The sequence below is a fragment of the Lynx rufus genome, unplaced genomic scaffold (genome assembly GCF_022079265.1).
Source record: "Lynx rufus isolate CCGP_SWC_20201006 ecotype Redwood Valley unplaced genomic scaffold, mLynRuf1.p SCAF_10, whole genome shotgun sequence".
Classification (NCBI taxonomy): domain Eukaryota; kingdom Metazoa; phylum Chordata; class Mammalia; order Carnivora; family Felidae; genus Lynx; species Lynx rufus.
In genome coordinates, this window is record NW_025814824.1 from 72,247,576 (window position 1) to 72,272,967 (window position 25,392).

General features: G+C 40.0%; 2 protein-coding genes across 10 annotated transcripts in view; one reads left to right on the top strand and one right to left on the bottom strand.

Moving 5' to 3' along the window:
* Positions 1–25,392, top strand: part of UGCG (UDP-glucose ceramide glucosyltransferase) — a 97,850-nt gene that overhangs the window by 60,811 nt on the left and 11,647 nt on the right. For all 3 annotated transcript variants that reach the window (XM_047067897.1, XM_047067908.1, XM_047067888.1), the window contains one exon: positions 17,797–17,938. In XM_047067897.1, coding sequence (XP_046923853.1) covers positions 17,797–17,938 — 142 coding nt within the window. The remainder of the gene's footprint in view (positions 1–17,796; positions 17,939–25,392) is intronic.
* Positions 2,039–25,392, bottom strand: part of SUSD1 (sushi domain containing 1) — a 287,713-nt gene continuing 264,359 nt past the window's right edge. For 2 of the 7 annotated variants that reach the window (XM_047067767.1, XM_047067757.1), the window contains 2 exons: positions 7,089–7,267; positions 2,039–2,199 (listed from right to left, as the gene is read on the bottom strand). In XM_047067767.1, coding sequence (XP_046923723.1) covers positions 7,116–7,267 — 152 coding nt within the window. In that variant the 3' untranslated portion in view covers positions 2,039–2,199; positions 7,089–7,115. Of the gene's footprint in view, positions 2,200–7,088; positions 7,268–9,468; positions 10,169–21,107; positions 21,436–22,040; positions 22,196–25,392 lie in introns of those variants that run through there. The other 5 variants (XR_006960106.1, XM_047067871.1, XM_047067858.1 and 2 more) reach the window with 5 other exon arrangements.

Sequence of the window (25,392 nt, forward strand, 5' to 3'; positions counted from 1 at the left end):
ACTATGTAAGAAATTTAGACGGTACAGAGAGGAATAAAGAAAAGTTACACACACCAGAACTTCACCTTGTCAGCCTTTTGTGGCTGTCCTTCCAATTGTGTGTGTGTGTGTGTGTGTGTGTGTGTGTGTGTGTGTGTGTGTGTGTAGAGAGAGAGAAAGAAAGAAGGAAGGGGGTGGGGATTGACATTATAATTATTGTTCTGTAGCCTGCTTTTAAAATTTATCTATTTAGTAAAATGCTTTCTGGGAGCTCCTTTTTTACAAGGCACTTTTCTAGGTGCTGGAAATAAGGTTGAAGAACAGGACATCCAGGCTTTGCCCAACCTGCTCACATGGGGTTTCCATGTAAAATGTCATGACCACTTTTTTCCTATTTTAATAAATATCGTCTCTGCATCCTTTTAAATAGATTTATGGCATTTTCGTTTATGAGGTATTAATATATATTCATTGATGGGCATTTAGGTTTCCGATTATCAACATTACAAACAACCCTGTGATGAATTCATATGTGTACACCTTTGAGAGGATTTCCTTAGTTTAGGTTCCTGAAAGGAATTATTGGGCCAGGAGCACATTTTAAACTTTGCTACATATTGCCCTATAGGAAGGTTGTATCTATTCGGAGTCCTGGTAACATTGTATGTTGATCCTCATTTCCCCCTTACATTTTATCGTGCTCCTCACTGTTTTCTGTTTTTTATTTTCATTCCTTTAATTACTAGTTCTATTGAACATTTTTCATATATTGATATGCTAGTTACATTTAGTTGTAAATTACATACTCATAATCCTTTGTGCTGCAATCTATTGCTGTATTAATCGTTTTGATACGAAGATTGTTTTTCTGTGATAGGTTGCATTTTTTTCCCCCAGCTTTTTTTTTTTTTTTTTTTGTCTTTCAACTTTGTACATACGTTTAACGTGGAGGAAAGTATGTGCACCTGTGTTTTGGATTGTCAAGGCCTTTTTTTTCTTTTTTTTTTTTTCAACGTTTATTTATTTTTGGGACAGAGAGAGACAGAGCATGAACGGGGGAGGGGCAGAGAGAGAGGGAGACACAGAATCGGAAACAGGCTCCAGGCTCTGAGCCATCAGCCCAGAGCCTGACGCGGGGCTCGAACCCACGGACCGCGAGATCGTGACCTGGCTGAAGTCGGACGCTTAACCGACTGCGCCACCCAGGCGCCCCCTTTTTTTTCTTTTTTTAATGTTTCTGACTTGTGTAATTTTATAGCTATTCCTCCAATTATTATATGGTTAATATCTGTCTTTTAGTAATTTGAATTCTTTCCTTTTTTTTTTTACATTTTGTCATGTAATGTACTCATTATTTTACTTTGTGATATGATGAGATCTAGAGACTTAATTTTAGGTTCACCTAAATATTTAGCCACTTGTCCCAAAATCACTAATTGAATTATTATTTGATTATACCACAGTTTTGAAATACTATCTTTATTATAGACTAAAATTCTTCTGTATTCTTGCATGTTTCAAGATTCCCAGTGCTGTTTCATCGATCTGTTCTTGTACTAGTATCCGCTATTTTTTTAAGATTTTTTTTAATTTTAATTTTTAAGTAATCTCTACACCCAGTGAGGGGCTCGAACTCACAGCCCCAAGATCGAGAGTGAAATGCTCCACTCGCTGAGCCAGCCAGGCACCCCTCCACTGTTTTAATTAATGAAGTTTTATTACCTCATTACTGGTGAGGAAAGCCCCTTATTCTTTTGCAAACCTTATTGGATTTTATGCATTTTTACTTAAAGATATACTTTAAGATTTTTTCCCAAGCCCTAAGTAACCTTGTTTTTCAATTGGAATGATTAAAATATTATTTTTAATTGGAAGTATTAAATTTGCAGCTCAATTTAGAGAAAATTGACTTCTTTCAAGATAGGAGTATGATATATCCCCTTCCCTCTATAATATATACATAATGATAAAATCACACTTTTTTAATTAAAACAAACATGAGAAATGTAGCTTAATATTCCAAGTAACCCATGGTGTCAGACTTGAGACAACTCTACAATTGTTGTAAGTTATTTATTTTGTGCTTAATGATACACAGTAAAGTTTTCTTTAAATACTTTAAGTTAGTGCATTTAGCTTCATTAAAATACCATAGAGAGGCTTTGTATTTATTTTCTCATGCCCTACATAGTTACCTTTGTGACTTCCAGTAACAGGATCCTGAAAATAGAATGAAAAAAATGCAATTAGTTTATAACATTATAATGAATAGTTCATTCATTAAAGGAATCTTAAGAATACCTTTTTGAAATGAGTAACTCAACATAGAGCAAATAGTCAACAGCTTAATTTCTTTTTTTTTTTAACAGTTCTTTTTTTTTTAAGTTTATTTATTAATTTTGAGAGAGAGAGAGAATCCCAAGCAGGCTCCATGCTGTCAGAGCAGAGCCAGAAGTGGGGCTCAAATTCACAAACTGAGATCATCATCTGAGTCAAAATCCAGAATCTTAATCCAGATGCTTAACCGACTGAGCCACCCAGGCAACAGTTTAATTTCTGTATAAATTAAATCTTACCTCCCCCCCCCCCCTTTTTTTTTTTTTTTGCTAAATTCTTTCTTCTGGTGCCACCTTCAGAATTGCTTACTGATTTGATTTGATCCCTTTCTTATTGTAATAAGGATACTTCCTGGTTTGAATTGTTTTCAAGCTGAGCACTAAGGTTTGTTCCTCTACCCCTTTTTCTACTGTACTTAGTAAAATTGCAAACTTAATTATCAACATTTTGACAAGGAAAGCTAAAGAACACTGGCAACAATATTTTGGTTAAGATGTCCTAATATTCTGTATTTTATTGAATAATATGTTTTCTGAATGCATGTTCTGTGTCCTCTAGAATCCTTTTTGAAACAAGGTAAAGTATACATATTAAAATAAGCAGATATTGAGACTTTTCTAAAATGTGTGTGCTCATTGGGGCGCCTGGGTGGCTCAGTCGGTTGTGCGTCCGACTTCAGCTCAGGTCATGATCCCACGGTTCGTGGGTTTGAGCCCTGCATTGAGCTCTGTGCTGACAGCTCAAAGCCTGGAACCTGCTTCTCATTCTGTGTCTCCCTCTCTCTCTGCCCCTCCCCTGCTCACACTCTGTCTCTCTCTGTCTCTCAAAAATAAATAAATGTAAAAAAAAAAAATTTATAAAATTTGTGTGCTAGCAACTGATGGAAATGGATCCTATTTCAAAAACTTATATGGCTCTGGTTGTCACATTAAAGAGATTAATCATGGACACCTAATTGTCAAAAACATTTAAGTCATACAGATACTATAGGAAAATGGCTGAGAAAAGCTATAAAACTTTTAAAAAACCAACTGTTTCTTTTTTTAAATCAAATACAATGTGCAATGGTATCTAGTTAATTTAGATTCAGTGTTCTATTGAATTGTGTCTTCTTAGAGACAGAGCCAAGTATTAAAAAAAATGGAGCTCAGGCTGGCTTAGTCCGTAGAGCCTGTGATTCTTGATGTGAGGGCCGTGAGTTCAAACCCCACATTGGGTGTAAGATTACTAAAAAAAGGGTAAATAAACAACAACAAAAAATAGAGATCAGTGTGATTAATACAGTGAGCAATTCTTGCTCAGATTATTTGTTAAGATTTCACAGATGTCTTACAATTCTTATAAGCCTGCAATTTAACATAATTGAGATAATTTGTAAACTAGAGAGCCATTCTTTTTAATATTTCAAAATGATCTCTGTTCACTGGTATCTCTATCAGTATACTACTGCTTTGCTCTTTTCCAGTTTTAATATTGAACTGATACTTAGTCATTTCATGATATATTCTAGATGGCACACGTTTCCGGGATTACTGCCTATAATGCTCAAGATAAAATTCAGATTAGAGCACTGAAATTCAGGGCTCTTATTCCCAAGACTTTTTTTTTTCCCTAGGTGACCTTTATGAGTTTTTCCTTTTTTGAGATCTAATGTGGTTTGATAGCTTGGGGGCTGCGGTGAAATCCTTTAAAAAGTCTGGAAGCAGCCATTTTCTTCTCTTTTTAGCCCTTGGGAGCCATATTGCTGGATGATAAGGGTATCTGAGCGAGGCACCTTGCCTTTTTTCCTCTATCTCCCTTCTTTTTCTCTTCTCTCCCCCCGCACTCCCATTTTCCCTCTGCTTGGATTATCTTTTTTTTTTTTTTTTGTCCTCTGTATGTAATGTCCTAATGATTAGTGCTAGGCTTTATCGTTTAATTGACTGGAGGTGCCAGGCTAGTGTAGAAATACTCCTTGTATCTGTAAATATTAACTGCCCTCTAGTAAAGCAGAGGTCTTTTCCCTGGAGGTTTCCTTCCAGTTCATTCTACTTTTTTCTAACCTATTTAGCACAACGACTTCTATACCTGCTGCGTAGTTTTTGATTGGAATTTAAATACTCATTGTATCAGGATGTCTGTGGTAAACCACCTGTCAGAAACGAATTGTTTTTAATGTAAATTTTAGCACTTTAAATGTTATTTTTAGATAGTATGGCCTTTGCCTTAAATTCATTAATACGTTGGCGTTCTGAGCCTTAGTGGAATGTGAATTGAGAGCTTCTTGTTTGGGTTCAGTTCTGAGATACACTTGGACTTTGGCCACATGTTGATCAGGTAGGGTCATTGCTGCCAGGACCACTTTGGGTGCCCCTTTAGCCTGAGCCTGGGAAGATACCAAATTGGACTATAGTGTGATAGCTTTAAAAAGCAAAATGACCATTGTAATTCAGTGTTAATATTCAGTGATGGTTCTGTTGATTCATCAACCCTCCCTCTTCCTACGTGATTAGTGCAGTACCCCTTATCTCTATTCTAGATTATTGTAACTATCTCTATTCACTGGTATCGCTTCCAACAGCCTTGCTCCCTTTTTACTTTACTTTTCTTACTGTTGCCTTATCCTCCTGGAGCACTAATCTTAGATCATGTGCTTAAAATTTTACTATGATTCCCTATTGCCTTCACGTTAAAATTCAGGCTCTTTAACAAGACATGCATAGTTCTTTAGGAGCTGAGCCCTGTACTTGTTTCTTCAGCAACATTGAATTACTGACATTCCCCTGATTATGCAATGTGTTTTCTTTAGAATTCTCCTTCCTTATGCTCCTTTTTTTCCCCTCCTTTTTTGTTTAACTAACTTCTACTCATTCAAGTCTATTTAGACTTTAGCTTTTTACTGGGTTAGGCGCCCCCCTTCTATCCTTCTTTAGTACCTAGATTTTACCCATCTAAATTGTAAATGTGTGTTCAGTTGTCTCTTTTCCCAATTAGATTGTAAGCTTTTGAGGGTAGGGATAGTGTCTTATTTACTGTTCCGTCTCCAGTGTGTACTAGGCACTCAATTATTGCTGGTTGAATGAATCATCTTTGAATTTTTTCCAGTAGTGATGGTGGATTTACATTCATTAGTTCAGTATCATTTGGCCATTGTGATCTGAGGTAGATGGTCAGATTTGGGGATGCTTTCAGTGGCCATGGACTCTGATGAAATGTATTGGACCAAACGGAATCTTTATTTCCCTATTTCTAATTAATTGCACATTAAAATAGAAACAAGACTCTATTAATAACATGTTTACTTACAGATCTGAGTCTCCTCCCCAAGGTTTTCCTATGGGAATGCCTGTCTTGTCATAAATAATCTTTACCCTTAGATCTGGCCTTCAGGGGATGCCGAACCCAGTGCTTTCCTGAGTTGGTTGACATGCAGATCATTAAGTGTCCCCCACTTTTCCTCCATCCACAGAATTTTATTTTATAAACAGAACAGTTTAATTTAAACATCACATTCTGCTTTAGGGAATTTTCTGGAAGACCATTGAGACAGTTTTGATTTGAAAACAGCTTGAGTGGATGCTATATTTGAGGGTCTCCTGTGTTTTTGAGCACTGTGTGCTGGGCTCATAGTCTGTTGGGTGCCTGTGTTACTTAGTTGTTATTAGCAAAATACCATGCCCTGTCCATCTCCCATACACTAGGGCTAACTTGTCACCAAAGGATTAGTGAGTTGGGGTTTTTTGGGGGGAGGGAATGGTAAAATTAATAAAGATCTTATTTGTTTTCAGTGGTAATGGAATTTTTCGTATTCTCTAGTATGTAATTAAAGTCTACTGTCCAGGGGCGTCTGGGTGGCGCAGTCGGTTAAGCGTCCGACTTCAGCCAGGTCACGATCTCGCGGTCCAGGAGTTCGAGCCCCGCGTCGGGCTCTGGGCTGATGGCTCAGAGCCTGGAGCCTGTTTCCGATTCTGTGTCTCCCTCTCTCTCTGCCCCTCCCCCGTTCATGCTCTGTCTCTCTCTGTCCCAAAAATAAATAAACGTTGAAAAAAAAAAAAAAAAAAGTCTACTGTCCAGTGGAAATAGTTTGTGTTTTCCCATAAATCTAACTCACTACTGGTTATTTTGTGTCCTCTGGGGAATCTTCTGTCTGCAGAGTTCAGGTTGCACCAGAAGGTGTGCTTTGTGTTGCTGAAGAAGCCCATTTTGATGCAGTGCAATTTTTTAAAAGTTAAGTGGTATCTAGAAGTAACGTTAGTCATGACACCTAGTGATCATAAACACACAGTAACAGCCTTCCAGGGCACAGGCAGAAGTAACAACAACAGAAGCCTTTAATCATTGGAAATTGCAGGCATGGACTATGTGAAGTAGGGGACCTGCTGATATAGCAGTCAGCCTAATTTTACATGAAATATTAACAGGCTTGGTGGCATGGAACAGAGGAGATGAATTCCGAGAGTCAGATAAATCGGTTCAACCGAGCCACCCAGCAGAACTATTAAAAAAAGCGCTGTTGGGGGCGCCTGGGTGGCTCAGTCGGTTGAGCGTCCGACTTCGGCTCAGGTCATGATCTCACAGCTCTTGAGTTCGAGCACCGCGACGGCTCTGTGCTGACAGCTCAGAGCCTGGAGCCCGCTTCGGATTCTGTGTCTCCCCATCTCTCTGCCCCTCCCCTGCTCATGCTCTGTCTCTGTCTCAAAAATAAATAAAAACATTTAAAAAAAAAAAGCGCTGTTGGGGTGGGGGTGGGGGGCTGTTAAGCAAGGTGAACTTTGCCCTTGAGGAATCCTTACTTCGAAGCCTTTTGTGAGATTCTTGCTTCACTTCTGGGAGGTGTAGTTCTCTGCTTCACTTCTGGGAGGTGTAGTTCTCTGCATTAAGGTTGCTGCAGAGGCTGCTACCAGCCGACTGAAGGGGAAGAGCAGAGCCTGCCCTCTCTCCAGGGAGTGTCCCTTCATACCAGGCTTCCCTCCTGCTCAAAATGCAATCAGAGTATGAAACTGTAAAATAAGCCATTTAAAGTGGTACACACTAGGGGCGCCTGGGTGGCTCAACTCTTGATCTCGGCTCAGGTCATGATCTTGCAATTCGCAGTTTGTGAGATTGAGCCCCGCCTTGGGTTCTGTGCCGACAGTGTGGAACCTGCTTGGGATTCTCCTTCTCCCCCTGCCCCAAATAAACAAACATTTTTTTAAGTGGTACGCACTATTAAATAAAAAAATTTATGAGAAAGGGAAAGCAGGGAGGGGAATTAAAAGATTAGAAGGCTTGGGGCGCCTGGGTGGCTCAGTCAGTTAAGCGGCCGACTTCGGCTCAGGTCCGTGAGTTTGAGCCCCGAGTCGGGCTCTGTGATGCCAGCTCAGAGCCTGGAGCCTGTTTCAGGTTCTGTGTCTCCCTCTCTCTGACCCTCCCCCGTTCATGCTCTGTCTCTCTCTGTCTCAAAAATAAATAAACGTTAAAAAAAAGATTAGAAGGCTCAAACAATAAGCCAAAATGGCAAAAAAGAGTAACAGTTTTAGAGATGAGCTGTTAGGAAACACAAATCATCCAAGATAAAATAAGGCCATCCCATCAGCTTAGAGGTTGAAAACCCTTCTGCAGAGCGGCAGTTAGGATTCATTGAGGTAAAGCTGTTATAAAGTCCACCAGAAACCCTGAATATTTCTTATAGTCACTTGGAGATCTTTGAAGTGTTCTGTGAATAGATGTCCTTCTAGCTCACAATGGAGGGCAGGACCTGAAGGCCTCTCTCTTTTGACTGTGATTCACCCCTCACGACTTTTTGGACTTGACTTACTCTGAGGAAGCAGCCCAGCCCGTGTACCCATACTCCTGTGCCCTGTGTTCTGTCCCTTGTCCCGCTGCTGGCAGGTACAGCCCTGCAGCAGCTGGCCATGAGCACCTCCTCCTCCCTGCCCTTGAGAGTGACGTGCCTTAATTACATGAATGCGACTTTTGTGACAGAGGGTGACTCCAGCTCCTGACTGAACATTTAATTTAGAAGTAATTCCTCAGGAAAATGACACATTGAAGTTTTCCCGTGCTTTCTGTCTCCCCAAAATGGCTCAGTCACGTTCCAGGATGATTTTATTCTTTAAACATGAAACCAGTCAAAACCATTGACCGGACATAGAGGAGGTCCATTCCCTTTTGTAACCCAGTGTGTTCCTGAAAATGTAATAAAATCAAATTTCTGAAACTCAGATGGACATATATATTAGGAGGGGTGGTTCTGTTTCCATAAAGAACTAAGATTATTATTAAAATCCCAAATTATGGCCTGGGACACGCTGCCACTGACTGAGGGCTTTCCAGGTGTTCAGGGCTGTGTGGAGGGGCCTCCCTCTGGCCTGGACTGGAGTGCTTAGAAGGCTGCCTTGCAGTGTTTGCTCTGGGGACTGCGCCGGGAGTGGTGATTTAATAGTCTACAGAACAGTCTCTTCTGGACTCCCTCAAAATGTCTCCATTCTAGGAGGCAGTGTGCTTGGATTACATAGTCACTGGGGGGTTCCTTTGCTCATGGTGTCTGGCCTTCCCTGCTCCACTCTGAGCGTAGCCAGCTCTCCCTCTAGCAGAGAGAGCCAAGTGAAGGGTTCTGTGGCAGCAGAATCCCACATTTTGAGTCAGGCTCTGAGGGTAGAGGAATTCAGAGAAGCCAGGACTGATGCAGTGCCTCTGACCCACTGAGAACCCATCTAATGGTTTAAAGGAAGAGATGAGGCCACTTCAGGGGATAATTGGTGTTAATGTTCCTTACTTGCATTGCCTTTACACTTTTGGATGATCTCCGCAGAACTTCAGATTTGTTCCTAAATATTGGGTGTAATTTTAACTTGGGATATAATTTTAGCCTAAGAACTGCATACCATTTAAACTTTGTATTAAATGTGTTTTATGCCATGTTTTGACTGTCTCTTTTAACCGTGATTTGGGAATTTTGATGATCCCTTTTTCCCCCTTTAATCTTTAATACACCAGAGTTGTTTTATGTTTTAAAAAAGCGCCTTATAGGGGTGCCTGGCTGGCACTCTCGGTCGGTGGAGTGTGCGAATCTTTGATCTTGGGGTTGTGAGTTCGAGCCCCACATTGGGTGTAGAGACTAGTTAAAAATAAAAGCCTTTAAAAAATAAAAAAAATTTTTAAACCCAACGTAATAGCTTAATATTTAAGTACCTATCAAAGAATCTTTAAATATGTGAATTTCCAGTTCTTCCATTCTGGTGTATAAGCCTCATCAATGTTTGTCATCTCTAAATCTCCTACTAGAACTATGGTAATTCAGAGAAGTTACATTTGGTGGAAAACGTCCTTAAAATTAGCAGCTTTAAAAAATGATCAATATTAGCTATCATTGAATGTTTACTTGTGGCTTAATTGCCTCTGTTTCTTACAACTACTTTGAGGTACGTACTAATTAATTATACACACTTTTAAAAAATTTGAGATAAAGAAGTGATTTACCCAAGGATTACTCAGCTAATTATCTGTGAAGCTGGTATAGAAATCCAGGAGAACCTCCTCCACCCCAGGCTCTTAAACCAGTATGCTGTCTGTAGGGCTGTGGATAACCTAAAAATAACCCCGGAAGTAATCTGCAAGGATAGAGTGTTAGTATGGGAATTTCTTCAGTTGCTGTGAATCTTGCTTCTGATAACTGGCAACATTGAGACTCGTGTGGAGAGAGCCCCTACTGCTTTCCTGCAGCTCTTCCCCATTCTCACACTGTTTGAGCTACTTCGTGGGCTACTTGTTTTCAGCCCATCCTGTAACTAGCTGCTGATCTTCCTGATTTTCCTGAGCTTTCGTCTCTCCTTACAGGAAATCTAGTCTTCCTAGGTCCATGGTTCTCAGCTTTGACTGCACCAGGGGAGGCCTAAAAAAAAAAAAAATTACAGTCAGTTAAGCCTCTCACTCTAAATTTCGGTTCAGGTCATGATCTCACGGCTCATGGGATCAAGCCCTGCCTTGGGCTCTGTGCTGACAGTGTAGAGCCAGCTTGGGACTCCTTCTCTCTCTCTCTCTCTCTCTCTCTCTCTCTCTCTCTCTCTCTCTCTCTCTCTCTCTCTCAAAAATAAATAAATAAACTTTTTTTTTTTTTTTTTTTTTTTTTTAAGTACTGCTTGCTAGGTCTCAGCCCTAGACATTCTGATCTAACTGGTCTGGGCATCAGGATTTTTTTTAACTCCCCAGGTGATTTTCATGTGCAGTTAAGGTTGAGAACAGGTGCCCTAGGCTGTTCACCCACAGTTGTGGCCCTCACCTGTTATCTCTTGGTTTCATTGAATCCTCCATGTAGCCAGAACTCAAGTTCATCACTTCATCATCTTGCCCCTTGCCTTCCCTCCTATCAGTCTGCCTTGTTATCCTGAACCCATCTCATAATTTATAGCTTCTCAACTTTCAAAATCCTGCAGAGGGTAATCTCACAGCCATGTGGGTTAGTACTACTACACATTCATGGTCTCAGATCTCAGCTAAGCCTTCAGTGCTCTCTGGCACTGCCTTGTTTCTTTATTTAGCCTAGGTCACCCATTACTGGCGGAATCTCTTCTAAATCTTCACTATCCTGCCTTCCGTCTTGTCAGCTTTTCTTCACTCCTGCTCCACACTGTGGAGCCTGCCGTGCTATGCCATTTTCTCTGTCTTTACCTTTGACTAGCTCTTCCCCTCACTCTGTATACTCAAGTATTTAAAAATATTTTCCCCCAAATTAAACTGAAAAACCTTTTTCCATGTAGTTACTCTTGCCCTTTTACTCACTGTCAGGTTTCATGAGAAATTAGTGTTTATTCCGTTACCACATTGCACTTTTCATTCCTTTGCATCCATTCCTTTGCTTCATTCCTTTGCTTCCTTTTCATTCCATGCTCCCCCCTCCCCATGCACAGTGCTCCAGAGGCAGCAGATCCACACAGTGAGGTGGACATTTCAGTTCTTGCCTTCACCTCTCAGCTGCATTCAATGTTGCTCTTCCTTGAACCCTTTCAGAAAGAAAACAGCCAAATAAAGCCGTCTTTAATAAATCCTTTCTTCCTGCCTTTCTGCGTCTTGGCTTACTCCCTCCTGGTCTCCTGCATGTATTATTGGCTCTATGTCAGTTACATTGATTTGTGGCCACCTGCTAATGGCATGCTTTACCCGGGAGAGCTTATGTAGTCAACAAACTCTGGATGGCTCCATATTTCTCTCTCTAGACTAACCTGACCTTCTGAGCTCTGTATATATATTTCTTTATTCTTATCTAGTCAATGTTTTTTAAACTTGAGAACATACTGTTGTTTATCCTTATTTTGCCGGAGCCTGGAGAATTTATAGTCTACAGCAGTGTGGTTCACTGCTGGCCTGCATCAGAATCATTTGGATGCTTATAAAAATACAGATTCTTAGGCTCTGCAACCAGTCCATGAAGTTGTGATTTTCACCTGTGGGCATTATGTATACAAATACTGAGAAACGCTGGTCTCCTGGTCTGGAAATCGTATCATAGCAGTAGCTGGAGCAGTTGGAGGGCTTAGCTTCTTTGTTTTCCCTGTTGCAGGAGTCACTAAGCTTCTTTACCTGATGTCTAGTATGTTAAAAACCATTGTTTCCTATATTTTTTTCTGATTTTTTATGCTTATTTATTTATTTTGAGAGAAAAAGTAGGGGAGGGACAGAGAGAGAGACAGAGGCAAGGGAGGGAGGGAGCGAATTCCAAGCAGGCTCCATGCTCAGTGCAGAGCCCAACATAGGACTTATCTCATGACTGTGAGATCTTGAACTGAGCCAAAATTAAGAGTCGGAGGCTTAGGGGCGCCTGGGTGGCGCAGTCGGTTAAGCGTCCGACTTCAGCCAGGTCACGATCTCGCGGTCCGTGAGTTCGAGCCCCGCGTCGGGCTCTGGGCTGATGGCTCAGAGCCTGGAGCCTGTTTCCGATTCTGTGTCTCCCTCTCTCTCTGCCCCTCCCCCGTTCATGCTCTGTCTCTCTCTGTCCCAAAAATAAATAAACGTTGAAAAAAAAAGAGTTGGAGGCTTAACCGACTGAGCCACCCAGGCACCCTGATTTTGTCTGATTTTTAAAAAGTTGTTTCAGGTGGGCAAGCAAATTGGGTCCCTGTTTCTTCATCTTGCCCAAAAGTTTAAGTGTGGGGGGTGGGGTGGGGTTTAGGTCAAGTTTTTTGATACTTTTGTAAGGACAGAGACAAGGCTGTATTAGCCCCAAATTGGAAATAACCCAAATGCCCATCAACGGAAAGTAGCTAAATAAAGTGTGGTATGTTAATATAAGGAATACATGCTGTAATGAAAATGCATGAACTATAACTAAATGTAACAACAAGGATGAATCTCACAAACATATGAAGTCAAAGAGGCCAGACACAAATGATTACATCCTATGGGATTCCATTTAGATAACATTTTAATACTGGCAAAATTAGCCTATGGTGTTGGAAGTGAGGACAGTGGTTACCCTTGAGGGGGAAGGTAGTTAGTAGATGGGGACATGCAAAGCCTTCTGGGGTTCTGGTAATCCTGTTTCCTGATCTGGGTACTGGTTACATGGGTGTTTCGCTCTGAGAAAATTCATTGAGCTGTGTACTTATTTATATGTGACTTCACTGTATGTGTATCATGCATCAATAAAAAGTACTCTCCTCCACCCTCTAAAAGAAGGACAAGGTCGCAAACAAAATGCATGATGGGAAGGTAGAACTGGATTCCCAGTGTAGAACCTGAAAGTGAGAAAGAACTGTGCAAAGGATCCTGACAGAGGCAGGTCACCTGCTCCAGGCCACAGGTGGAAATGCATACCCGTGATTGATCCTGTGCAATGTGTGGATGCAGTAGGCTCAAGTTCAATTCTAAGTGATACAGAAACCCTGCCCCGAGATACCAAAGTAAAAACTGGTTTGAAACCAGGAAACCTTGTAGACCCTGTCAGAGCCACCCCACTTGGAAGACTCTACCACTTGGGCCACTTTTGAGACTCCAGGCAAATTGGCTGTTGATCATGTTTTGAAAGCTACAGATTGGTTTACAATACACTGGCCAAGGCCAAGGCACCCGCCAGCATCATTTCTCTGTGTGGCAGGCAAAGTTAATAGATTTCTTGCTTTAGGACATAGCTTGGTTGACCGTAAGAGTTTTATATGAAGAAGAACTTCTGTACATGTGCAATTCCCCCATTAGACTGCAGCTTCTTGACAGTAGGGAATTTACCTGTCCATCACTGTATCTCCAGCACACAGGATAATGCCTAGTCTACATTTGGGGTTCAAAAATGATTGTTTAAAAAAAGGGATTAGGGGCGCCTGGGTGGCTCAGTCGGTTGGGCGGCCAACTTCAGCTCAGGTCATGATCTCGCAGTCTGTGAGTTCGAGCCCCGCGTTGGGCTCTGTGCTGACAGCTCAGAGCCTGGAGCCTGTTTCGGATTCTGTGTCTCCCTCTCTCTGACCCTCCCCTATTCATGCTCTGTCTCTCTCTGTCTCAAAAATAAATAAACATTAAAAAGAATTTTTTTTAAATAAAAAAAATAAAATTAAATTTAAAAAAGGGATTATTTGGTAAGGGGATGCTAAGTAGTTGTAGAGCACCACTGTGTGCTCATCATAGTGCTCTGTGATTTTGTGTGTGACTTCATGGATATTCTTTTATTGTTTTTGCTAAACATTTCAAGCAATTTGTAACAAGGGGCTTTGTCAGTTGTGTTACATAAATTGAAACTGTATTCTCCAAAGTAGGATTCTTGTATCCTAGGGTATGCTCCACAAGAGGACTCAGTGGGATATGGAAAGAAAATATTGGGGGATGGAGGGAGGAGAGATGGTTGTGGGGGAAAACACAAAAGACCTTTTTTTAAAGGTCCTGTGATATAGTTGGGAGTTCGAGTTATTTTTGAGTAGAAATTTCAGATCTAGTATTTACCAGTTGTCTTCATCATAAACCTGGAGAGGACTTCATTGTTGTTTGGTGAGTCAGAATGAGTCTGATAAAATACTGCATTCTTTTTTTTTTTTTTTTTTTTTCAACGTTTATTTATTTTTGGGACAGAGAGAGAGACAGAGCATGAACGGGGGAGGGGCAGAGAGAGAGGGAGACACAGAATGGGAAACAGGCTCCAGGCTCTGAGCCATCAGCCCAGAGCCCGACGTGGGGCTCGAACTCACGGACCGCGAGATCGTGACCTGGCTGAAGTCGGACGCTCAACCGACTGCGCCACCCAGGCGCCCCTAAAATACTGCATTCTTGATACGAAAAGCTCTTCAAAGGATAGGAGGTATATCTCTGTTAGTGTTTAAACCAAAATATCTTAATGAAGGAGAAGGGGTGGGGGAAATAGGATCAGTACTAGACTATTTAACACTGTTTAAGTTATCCTTGTTCTTAATCTAAAGACTTGCTAAATGCAATGAGATAGTGGGCTGGGTTTCTCTGAATTGGTCATGACCTTGTGCGTGTTTTGATAAGCTTAATAGCACTTGAATGATCTTGCAGTGGGAAGAGAATAAAAAATTTCTGGGATTTTAGTCCACCTTATTTTATCCTCCGTGTCTCAAACTGTTCCATGATTTCAGTGTTTTTGCTTCTCATTCTCTCTGTGCCACATTCTGGATAATTTCTTCAAATCTAGATTCCGTTTGTCCAGTCCTCTCTTAAACTGTATGTGCAGTCTTCTGTTTTACCTATCTATTGAGTTTTTATGCCAACAATCATATTTTTATTTCTAGACATTGCATGTTGTCTTTATATATATGATGGTCTCTCTCAATCTTTCTTTTGGGTTTTGTTCAGCAACACAGGTAGTTTGCGTTACAGGTTCCAAACCTGTGTGGTCAGGTGTTCTCCTGGAAGACTTTCCTTCTTTGAGGGGTGGATCCAAGAAGGCAACATCCGCATCTTCCCTCTGTGGGCCAGCATTTTTCTACTTTGCCTTTCAGGGATTCCATATTATACAAGGTTGTCAGAACAGAGTTCCCATCATTCTTACCTCAGGCTTGTCTCCATCTCTAGATCACCTGGGACTAACAGGTGGCCCTGGGGCAAAAGCATCCAACCCTCACTCACTCAGAGATTTCTCCTCATTTCTGACCTGAGAGGTTTCCCTTATTTTCTTAACAGTTCAGTCATGTGTTTAAAAACATGCTTTGAGTGCAGTAGTATCAAATATTATAACCATTCTGTAAGAGTGTGTGTGTGTGTGTGTGCGCGCGCGCACCTGTGTGCATGTGTGTTGGCTTGTATATGCATTTTTTAAAAGTCTGGAAAGATGAACAAGAAACTAATATTGCTGAGAATGTGGTGGTAAGAACGTGGCAGATGGGGGACAGGGGCGACAGGGAGACTTCTTTTACGTGAATATTTTAATATCTTCAGTGATTTGAACCATGTGGATACAACTGGTTCAGTCAATTAAATATATAAGTTTTTTTTTGTCTCCAGCAGTCTATATGTTCTCTATTGGCTGGGTTTCCTCAGACATCTAATCTGCCATTTTGTTAGATATGGAATAGTGGTCATTTTTGTGGTTATATAAATTTTAGATTATGGTTTTACCTCTGTCCAACCTCTCAATGAACTTGGTAGATGAATATTTTCCAAACTATCTATGGCAAAGGATCAGCTCTTTAAAATTTTTCCAGTCTGGCATGGACTAATACTCTGGTAAACTATAATAAAAATAAATACTGGGGGCGCCTGGCTAGCTCAGTCAGTTGACTGTCTGTCTCTTGATCGCTTCTCAGGCCGTGATCTCAGGGTTGTCAGTTCAAGCCCTGTTTTGGGAGGCTACTAACTACATACATACATAAATACATACATATACATACATACATACTGATCATGTGCTTGGATGGCATGGAAAGGTCAAAGTGCTATAAACATTTCTAAATGCTTCTCTCAATTTCTTCTCATCACAGACCAGTAAAAAGCCACTTTATTCACTGACCATACTGAGCAGCACTGCTGGAAATGGTGCCCCATTATTATCCAGCATTGGGGGACTGTGGAGCATAAATTGGTATCACCTTGTTCTTTAAGAAATCTTTTGTTGGTTTAAATTTTTTTCCATTGTAGGTAACCTGTTTTCTTTCTGTAAAATCTTTAATGGCTTTATCTGAAACATTAGATGTTCACTGTGGCACATCCCTGTCTTTAATTAGCTGAGAGTGAGCCCGAAGTCATTCATAGATTAATTGCGTATTTCATCAAATCCAGGATGCTTGTGTTTTCTTGATCTTCTAGAAGGTTTCATTGGTTGGGTTTCATGCTATTAATTTAGGACTGCCATCTGGCTGCTACCAATCATAAGATGCCATTGATTTCGGAGATGTTAAAATGTGGAAGAACGTGTGTCTTTTTTTTTTTTTTTAATTTTTTTTTTTTTTTCAACGTTCGTTCACCTTTGGGACAGACAGAGACAGAGCATGAACGGGGGAGGGGCAGAGAGAGAGGGAGACACAGAATCGGAAACAGGCTCCAGGCTCTGAGCCATCAGCCCAGAGCCCGACGCGGGGCTCGAACTCCTGGACCGCGAGATCGTGACCTGGCTGAAGTCGGACGCTTAACCGACTGCGCCACCCAGGCGCCCCAGAACGTGTGTCTTAAAATACCTTGCACGTGGCCCCCTGATTGTTCTAACCTGTAATTACTGTTGAGTGCTTAGAGACGTGCTTATGAGAAGGAGGGAGGAAGACTTTGGTGACCTCCTTTAGAAACATCATCACTCTGCTGAAAGGCATCTCTTCTCTTTGTTGTGACACCGTGAACATTAACTGGGGCAAATTCTCTCTTTAATTGGCATGGCTTCCCTCCTCAAGAGCCATGGGATGGGCCAGCACTGAGAACCTTGGCCAACTTATCTGTGAATTGGTGGCAATGGTGTATCTTCCAGTGTCATTACCAGACATTTTTCTCATTATTGAGATTTGAAATTCCCTCTGTTCCATCCCAGCCATTCTGAGCTTGTGAATATTGGGAGTGCTGCTAGTTATCCCATTTTCTTGCTTGCCCTGCTGGTAGCCTAGTGCTTCTTTCCATCATGTGTTATGTGGACTGCTTACTATAGAAATATCTCAGATTTTTCTGGTTACACTTCTCTATTTTTCTGGGGAAGATAGGGATTTCCCTCCCCCCGCCCCCTACAGTTTTTATAGTTTTTGGTCTCTTTTGATGGCTCTTTGGGAGGAAGGGCAGTTAATGTGTAGGCTAACACTATAATTCATTTCTTCACCATGTATTTATTGAATGCCTACTCTTTGCCAAGCATAGTTCTCTAAGCACTGTGAGTACAGCAATAAACAACACTCTTAAGCTCCAGCCTCCATTGGAACATTCATTCTGCTTAGATCTGGTTTTCCTAAACTGGATGCTTACCTGATTACTTTCCTTCATTTTCAGATAACCCTTTAAAAAGATGTCAATTAAAAAAAAATTTAACTTAGTAGTTTCTTGATAGCTTGACGCATACTTTATATAGCACTATTGTGTTCTCCAGAAATAATGTATATATTATTTGCTTTTCAGCCGATTACACCTCAACAAGAAGGCAACGGACAAACAGCCATATAGCAAGCTCCCAGGTGTGTCTCTTCTGAAACCTTTGAAAGGAGTAGATCCTAACCTAATCAACAACTTGGAGACATTCTTCGAATTGGATTATCCCAAAGTAAGTACAGTCATGTACTCATTAGAAATGGGTGGGATCATGTTTGTTTGGTTTTTGGTGTGTGTGTGCGTGCACACGCTTCTCCCTCATGGTCAACACTTAGAGAGGCATTCTGATACTGTAAAAGGTGAAGGTATTAAACATTCATGGTGATCTCGGCCTCATACAACTTATGCTCTAGTAGCAGCAGTCACAGGACAGAAATGGGGTTGAGGAAGGGAGGGGTGCAGATTCCTTTTTGTAACCGCTTGTCCATCTGAATTTGAAATCTGTGAGTAAACCTCCTGGAACTCGGACATGGTTAAGTGCCTGGCAATTTGAATATAAAAATCTTGTTCCATGAGAGTGAATGACAGGAAGAAGAGGCAGTGAGAAAGAAAAAGCGGCGTTTAATGGTCTGAAATGGGATTCAGGATAGCTAGAAGTAAACATAAACCCCCTGTAAAATGTGGCTTTTGAGCCAAGAATAGGTTGCAGTTAGTGATAACATGGGTCTTCCTCATACCTAATTTCTAATTTCTGTATCTTTCTGACTTTTAATGCCCAATTGTTTTGTTCCTATCATTTATCTATACAAGTTGTAGATCTATGAACTCAACCTAATCCTTCATTGGAGAACTCCCGGTTTTGTTGAGATGAGAGTATTCTTTTTATCTCTTCCTTTTAATATTCCACCTGTAGTTTCTTTTTTTTTTTTTAAGTTCATTTATTTTGAGAGTGAGAGAGCGTATGAGTGGGGGAAGGGCAAAGAGAGAGAGAGAGAGAGAGAGAGAGAGAGAGAGAGAGAAAATCCCAAGCAGGCTCCACACTGTCAGTGTGGACCTTGAGGAGCTCTGTGCGGGTCTCGATCCCACAAACCATGAGGTTAAGGCCTAAGCCCAAATCAAGAGTCAGATGCTTAACCGACTGAGCCACCCAGGTGCCCCTCTGCCTGTAGTTTCTTACGAGAACTTAACTGTTCCTCGATTTATGTATTTAGCTTCATCTCAGCTTTTTATTTATTTTTTTTTTTTAATTTTTTTTTTTTAACGTTTATTTATTTTTGAGACAGAGAGAGACAGAGCATGAGCACGGGAGGGGCAGAGAGAGAGGGAGACACAGAATCTGAAACAGGCTCCAGGCTCTGAGCTGTCAGCACAGAGCCTGACGCGGGGCTTGAACTCACAAACCGTGAGATCATGACCTGAGCCGAAGTCAGACGCTTAACCGACCAAGCCACCCAGGCGCCCCATCTCAGCTTTTTAAATTGCGTGTTTGAAACACTGCTTTTGGATGTCTCTTTACATGTCTACATGCTTGATTTTAAGTCCATTTGAATTTTCCCTCCATGGTCTCTATTCACTTGCCTCAGTTTTTACCCTCACTGTCTCAGCTTTTCTATAGTTTTTGCCACTTGGAGACTCCTTCCTATTTCTTTAGGACAGTGTAACCCAAGTAATGAGAAGGAAGATAAAATACACACCACACTTCTCGTAGTAACTGGTTTTCATGCTCTTATTTTCTTTCTTTTTGCTCTTATTTTTCTCAGTACCATCAATGAAAAGAATAGAGAAGACACAGATGTGATAGCCTTAATGCAGCTCTTATTATGTAGACACAAGTATAATTCAGTTATTTTGTAGTGTTTTTATATTACTGCTTTTAAAGTTTGGAAGTCGAGGTATTTGAAGCTAATTTTAAGCAAAACCATTATGTGTTTTTCTTACAATTTGTGTGTGTTGTGTATTATATATGTATTTAATAATTTTAGAGATCTTAATCACGCATGTATTATCTATCCCATAAATTGAATATGTAATTAAAAAAAAATAAGATCTGTACTTGATTTTTTTCCGAACTAGAAGTGCAAAAAGTGGCCTTTAATAAAATTAATTGTAAACTAAGCTTTGCGATAAGGAATATGGAAGGTTTTTTCAGGAATGCCTAGGTGGTTCAGTCAGTTGAGCATCTGACTTCGGCTCAGGTCATGATCTCACATCTTGTGAGTTTGAGCCCCACATCTGGCTTGCTGATGTCAGCGCAGAGCCCGCTTCTAATTCTGTGTCCCCCTTTCTCTGTCCCTCCCCCTTTTGCGCTCTCTCAAAAATAAACGTAAAAATAAAATAAAAATGGAAGGTTTTCAAGCCTCACATTGTATAAATACATGCAGAGAGATTTTTTTTTTAATGTTTTTTAAGTTTGTTTATTTAGAGAGAGAGAGTACAAGCAAGGTAGGAACAGAGAGAGAGAGAAAGAGAGAGAGAGAGAGAATCCCAGGCAGGCTCCGCACCGGCAGTGCAGAGCCTGACGTGGGGCTTGAACCCACGAACTGTGAGATTATGACCCAAGCTGAGACCCAGAGTCTGTCGCCTAACCAACTGAGCCACCCAGGTGCAAGAGATTTTTTTAATAAATGAAAGAATATCTTCATTGATTATTACTAAATCTCAGAACAGCTTAGAATCATACATTTATCCTTGTGAAACTTAATGTCACATTTCAATTGTTTAATCCTCATCCTACCCTTTCCCCATTCAACCACTCTCAACTAAGTTATGGAACTTCTGTGTGGCAGCCCATGTGCGATGATAGTCACAGAATTTAATTGGTTGAGGAAGTTAGTGTGGGCTTTAGTTGTAGAAAGAGTTTCTAAAAATAATCCAGGAACATATGTATCCATTAATTCTGAACATTTGGGGTAAGTCGATAACTGATTTCTTCTTCTGAATGATTTTTCTTTTATTACAATGTGAGATTATCTCAAGAGCTCTTGTTTTTGCTTTTTTCACAAATATGCCTTTGAGGTATTTAAATTCGTCAAGGAGAAAACTATTTTGATTCTTACTATAAAATGAGGAACTCCAAATGTAAGAGATTGTTTTTTATTACTTTTTCAAAATTTTATTTACTAATTATAAAAGTACTGTTAGCTGTGTAAATCGAAAATTTGTAAAGTGGAGGAAAAGTGTCAAGCACCTGCAGTCTAAAGGAAAATATGGATCTCACGGTATTTCATTTGCTTTTTATTTTTTAGATTTTTAAATATTTATTTATTTTTGAGAGACAGAGTGTGAGTGGGGGAGGGGCAGAGAACGAGGGAGACCCAGAACTCCGAGCAGATTCCAGGCTCCGAGTTGTCAGCACAAAGCCCAATGCGGGGCTCAAACCCACGGACCATGAGATCATGACCTAAGCTGAAGTCGGATGCTTAACTGACTGAGCCACCAGGCGCCCCAATTTCGTTTGATTTTTAAAAGACCAAGAGCAATGGCCCATGTTCCACAAGAAACTGAAGTGAAACCACTGACCTCCCACCAATCTGAGTGTGAACAGACAAGTCGCTTGTGTGCCCAAGGAGGCCTGTAGTCCTGAAACGAACATTTGTGTGACTGCCAGGCCCAGCAAACTTTACTATTTGCTTTTTGTCGAGTGTGAACACTGTTTTAGAGAAGTATGTCTGGTTTCATCCTGGACCTAAATTTTTCCTCCTGATTTGATTTGGAACATTATAGGTGATTCTAGAAAAAAAAAAAAAGAACATGGTCAGAAATTTAATTTTTTTTTTTTTAATTTTTTTTCAACGTTTATTTATTTTTGGGACAGAGAGAGACAGAGCATGAACGGGGGAGGGGCAGAGAGAGAGGGAGACACAGAATCGGAAATAGGCTCCAGGCTCTGAGCCATCAGCCCAGAGCCCGACGCGGGGCTCGAACTCCCGGACCGCGAGATCGTGACCTGGCTGAAGTCAGACGCTTAACCGACTGCGCCACCCAGGCGCCCCAGAAATTTAATTTTTGACACGTGCAAGAATATTTCTTGTTCTGGTACTTGTTCTAAATTTCTAGGTTTAAATTTTGGTGAGACTGTTACTATGCTAATTGTCCTGAAAGATTTCTGTGCTTTACGTGTCTTATCAATTCACTTATTTTGATATTTATTTTTTTGGGGAGGGGGGAGTGAAAAAGCCATGTAATTCATTTTCCGCAAATTGAGCATTCGGTGGCAGCAAAGAAGGCATTTAGGGAGAGATTTAGCTGTAGCAGGAAGATTCAGCAAAATAGCTTTACTTTAGTAAATCCTTGCCATATGAAGAGTTTTTTAGTTAAATGATCAGAATTCTTACCAGAGTGAGGCTGTGGTCATTGTGGTGGGTTTTTTGCTTCTTTTGCAAATACACCATTGGTTTAAAATGTTACAAGTCCAGTGCCATGTTTAGACTCTTTCTTACCAGTGGTGTAGCTCTCCTTAAGAAGAATTGTTTTCTAACTGGATAGTCTTCTAAACAAAGAATTAGAAGACAGAAAATCGAATCCGTTATCAAAAGACCAAGCACAACATATGTTAGTGAAACTTCCAAATCTGCAAGATTAGGAATTTACCAAGTAAATTTGGAAAACAGTATAAACAAACTATTTCTTGAAAATAGAGATGCATATAACTCAACTTGTCCAGTCTTTGAATTCAGAGCTGTGTTCTTACGAAACATTTCCTTCCTGGCATCTATCTTTTACTCAGAAGTTACCCTAAAGACAAATGCATTAACTTATAAGTGTATTATTAATCGTTCCATGCCAGAGACTGTTCTAGGCATTTGGGGTCTAAATCTCTTCTTGTCATAGAAAATTTATATTCTGTAATCCAAATACCCTCATAAAATTTTTCTTTAAAAATGATATGTAGTTATTTATAGACAATTCAAGATATTCCTACTTGATATGCAATGTAATTGATTAATATCATTAAAAAGTTTTCTATTTTAAGATGTTTTGTCTTGTTTGCTATAGTTCAAAATTTATATTCCTAATGTCTACAGGGCTGAATCAGTGAGCCCTTTTTTCTTATGTCATTTATATACCTAAATCTAATGCTATATATGCATCTGAACGTAGCATACGTGATTATTGCCATTTCAGACATTCACTTCTTGAATATCAAAGGGCTGGATCCCAGGTTGTGGATTTCCTACACCTCTCTTGTTCTCAGCCTTTTAGTCATTGTACTGTTTGAAAAGGAAATTACTAAGGAGTTGTTGGAGACTAATCTTCTCATCTAAATTACTCTGGGTTTTAGGCGTGCCTGGTTGTTTCAACTGAGTGTCCGTCTCAGGTCATGATCCTAGGGTTGTGGGATCGAGCCCTGTGTTGGGCTTTGCGCTGAGTGTGGAAAGTGCTTAGGATTCTCTATTTCTGTCTTTCTCTCTCTACCCCTCTCCCCCGTTCGCACTCTCAATAAAATAAAATAAGATAAAATAAAGAGATATGAAAAGTTTATTAAAAATAAATCAATAAATTGCTCTGGTGTTTATTTCTAGATTCATACTGCCCATTTATACTGGAATTCACTGTATTGTATAGCTGTTTCAGATTTATAAAGTAAGCGTTTTCTTGAAATATTTTTAAAGTGTAATATTTTTAATAAATGCTATATTTTTGAACATATATACTTACATTTGATCCTTTAGATAGTGTAAAAATATACAAAAAAATTTTTTTGTTTATTTTTGAGAGAGAGAAAGAGAGCAAGAACGGGGGAGGGGCAGAGAGAGAGAGGGAGACACAGGATCCGAAGCAGGCTCCAGGCTCCGAGCTGTCAGCATAGGGCCCGACATGGGATTCAAATCCCCCAAACTGTGAGATCATGACCTGAGCCAAAGTCAGACGCTTAACCTGCCAAGCCATCCAGGCACCCCTAAAAAAATTTTTTTTGTATTAGCTAAGAAAGCTTTCAACCAATATGCTGTGTTTTGCCGGTTACAGTGTAGTTGGAGTGATTTAATTATTCCAATACAGAGATTCCTAGCAAATAAAATGTTTGATCAAACTGAAGACATAGAGGTGGTTAGCAGAGCTGAAAAATCAAGATTCCTGGTTAACATTTAATACCTTAGAACATACTTGGAATGCTACCTCCTATTTGGTATAATTTTCAATATCAGAAACAAGCGAAAGCATAAGTCGTGTGTTTAAATAAAAGTCTGAACATTTTTTAGATAATGTGAATTGAGTTTTATTTGCACTCTGGCTAGTCAGGAGGTGTTTGGTTTTCATTTGAAATTAAAAGGCATAATCAATAAAAATGGAAACTTTAAATCTTACATTTGAATAAAGGTAAACTCTGTCTCCTTTGAATACTTTTCTAGAGCTGTATTTTGCAAAGTTTTCTCTTGCTAGGGAAGAAAGCAAAGACTAACTTTTTTTATTATATTTTATGGACTTGTATCATTTACGAACATTTCCTTTCACTTGTATTTGCTCATACCTGCAAAACAGCATAAATTATAAAAGCATTAAAGAAACTGAGGTGTTGGGAAAAACTAGGCATTCTTAAAGCAAGGCTGGCTGAGCAGCTCACTCTAGGAGGGAAGCTAATTGTAACTTTTACCCTTTGGAAAGTCACTTAATCTTTCTGATCTTCATCGTTAAGGTCGATGCCTTTTGGCTAGTTCAGCGGAACATTGTTTTGAGAGTCAGGTTGGGAAGAGGACTGATGCTTTACAGGATTTAGGAGTCAACCCTTTGGAAAATTCAAGGGCGTGGGCAGGAGTGGTGTCCTTCCCATTCTCAGATTTTTATCTGGTCCCTGAAGACTAGGTAGCTATAAAGTTGGTTTCAATACCTCCTGAGTGGCAATTTTGGTCAGTCATCATTAAAGGTAGCTAGTTGATAGAATGTATAATAATAGTAGGTAGAAAGTATGAGAAAAGTATACATTGTTTTCCCAGAGTCTACTTAACTATTGAGAAAACTTTTTTTTTTCCACTTGAAAAAAAAAATCTTATTACCTTCTTCATTGACCTTAGTTAGTCCTGGCCCTTCTCATACTCAGCCCCTAATTTCCATATTGCCAGTTTTTGCTGAGTTTCCCTTTACCTGAGCTGGTTCCTGTATGTTAGATACTTAGAAAGCTATGTCCTTAGCTCTTTGTATTTTTTTTTTTAAACACATAGCTTTGTTTTTTCGGGGACACAACTAACCTCCCTCCTTTGCTTAAAAATGTCCATCCCATTTTAGAAAGAGAATTGGTAGGATATTTGTCACTGACTGAGTCAGCATGAATTTAGCAGCACTTAAAAAAAAAGTTACTACTAAGAATACTTTTCCCACAAAATAATAAAGTAGCATCTTTATATGTGAAAGCAAACGCTTTTTTAAAAAAAAAAAATGTAGTAGTTTATTAAATGGTAATTTAAAGGTTTAGCTCCAGATTTTTTAAACCTAGTTACATGTCCAAACTGCCCCCAGAGATTCTAATTCAAAAGTAAGAGTGGGGCCCAGTATTCTCTTTGAATAAATGTCCCAGGGTAACCGACACAGCCAGTCAAATGTGAAGAAATGACTTCCCTAATGTCCTATCAAAGAGTAAACATCCTATCAAAGAGTAAACGTAGCACTGAGCAAAATAAAACCCTGGATATTTTCATTGTTAGAAGGCTAATCATGCTTCTCAGGATGATAGACTTTCAACCAAATTCTATT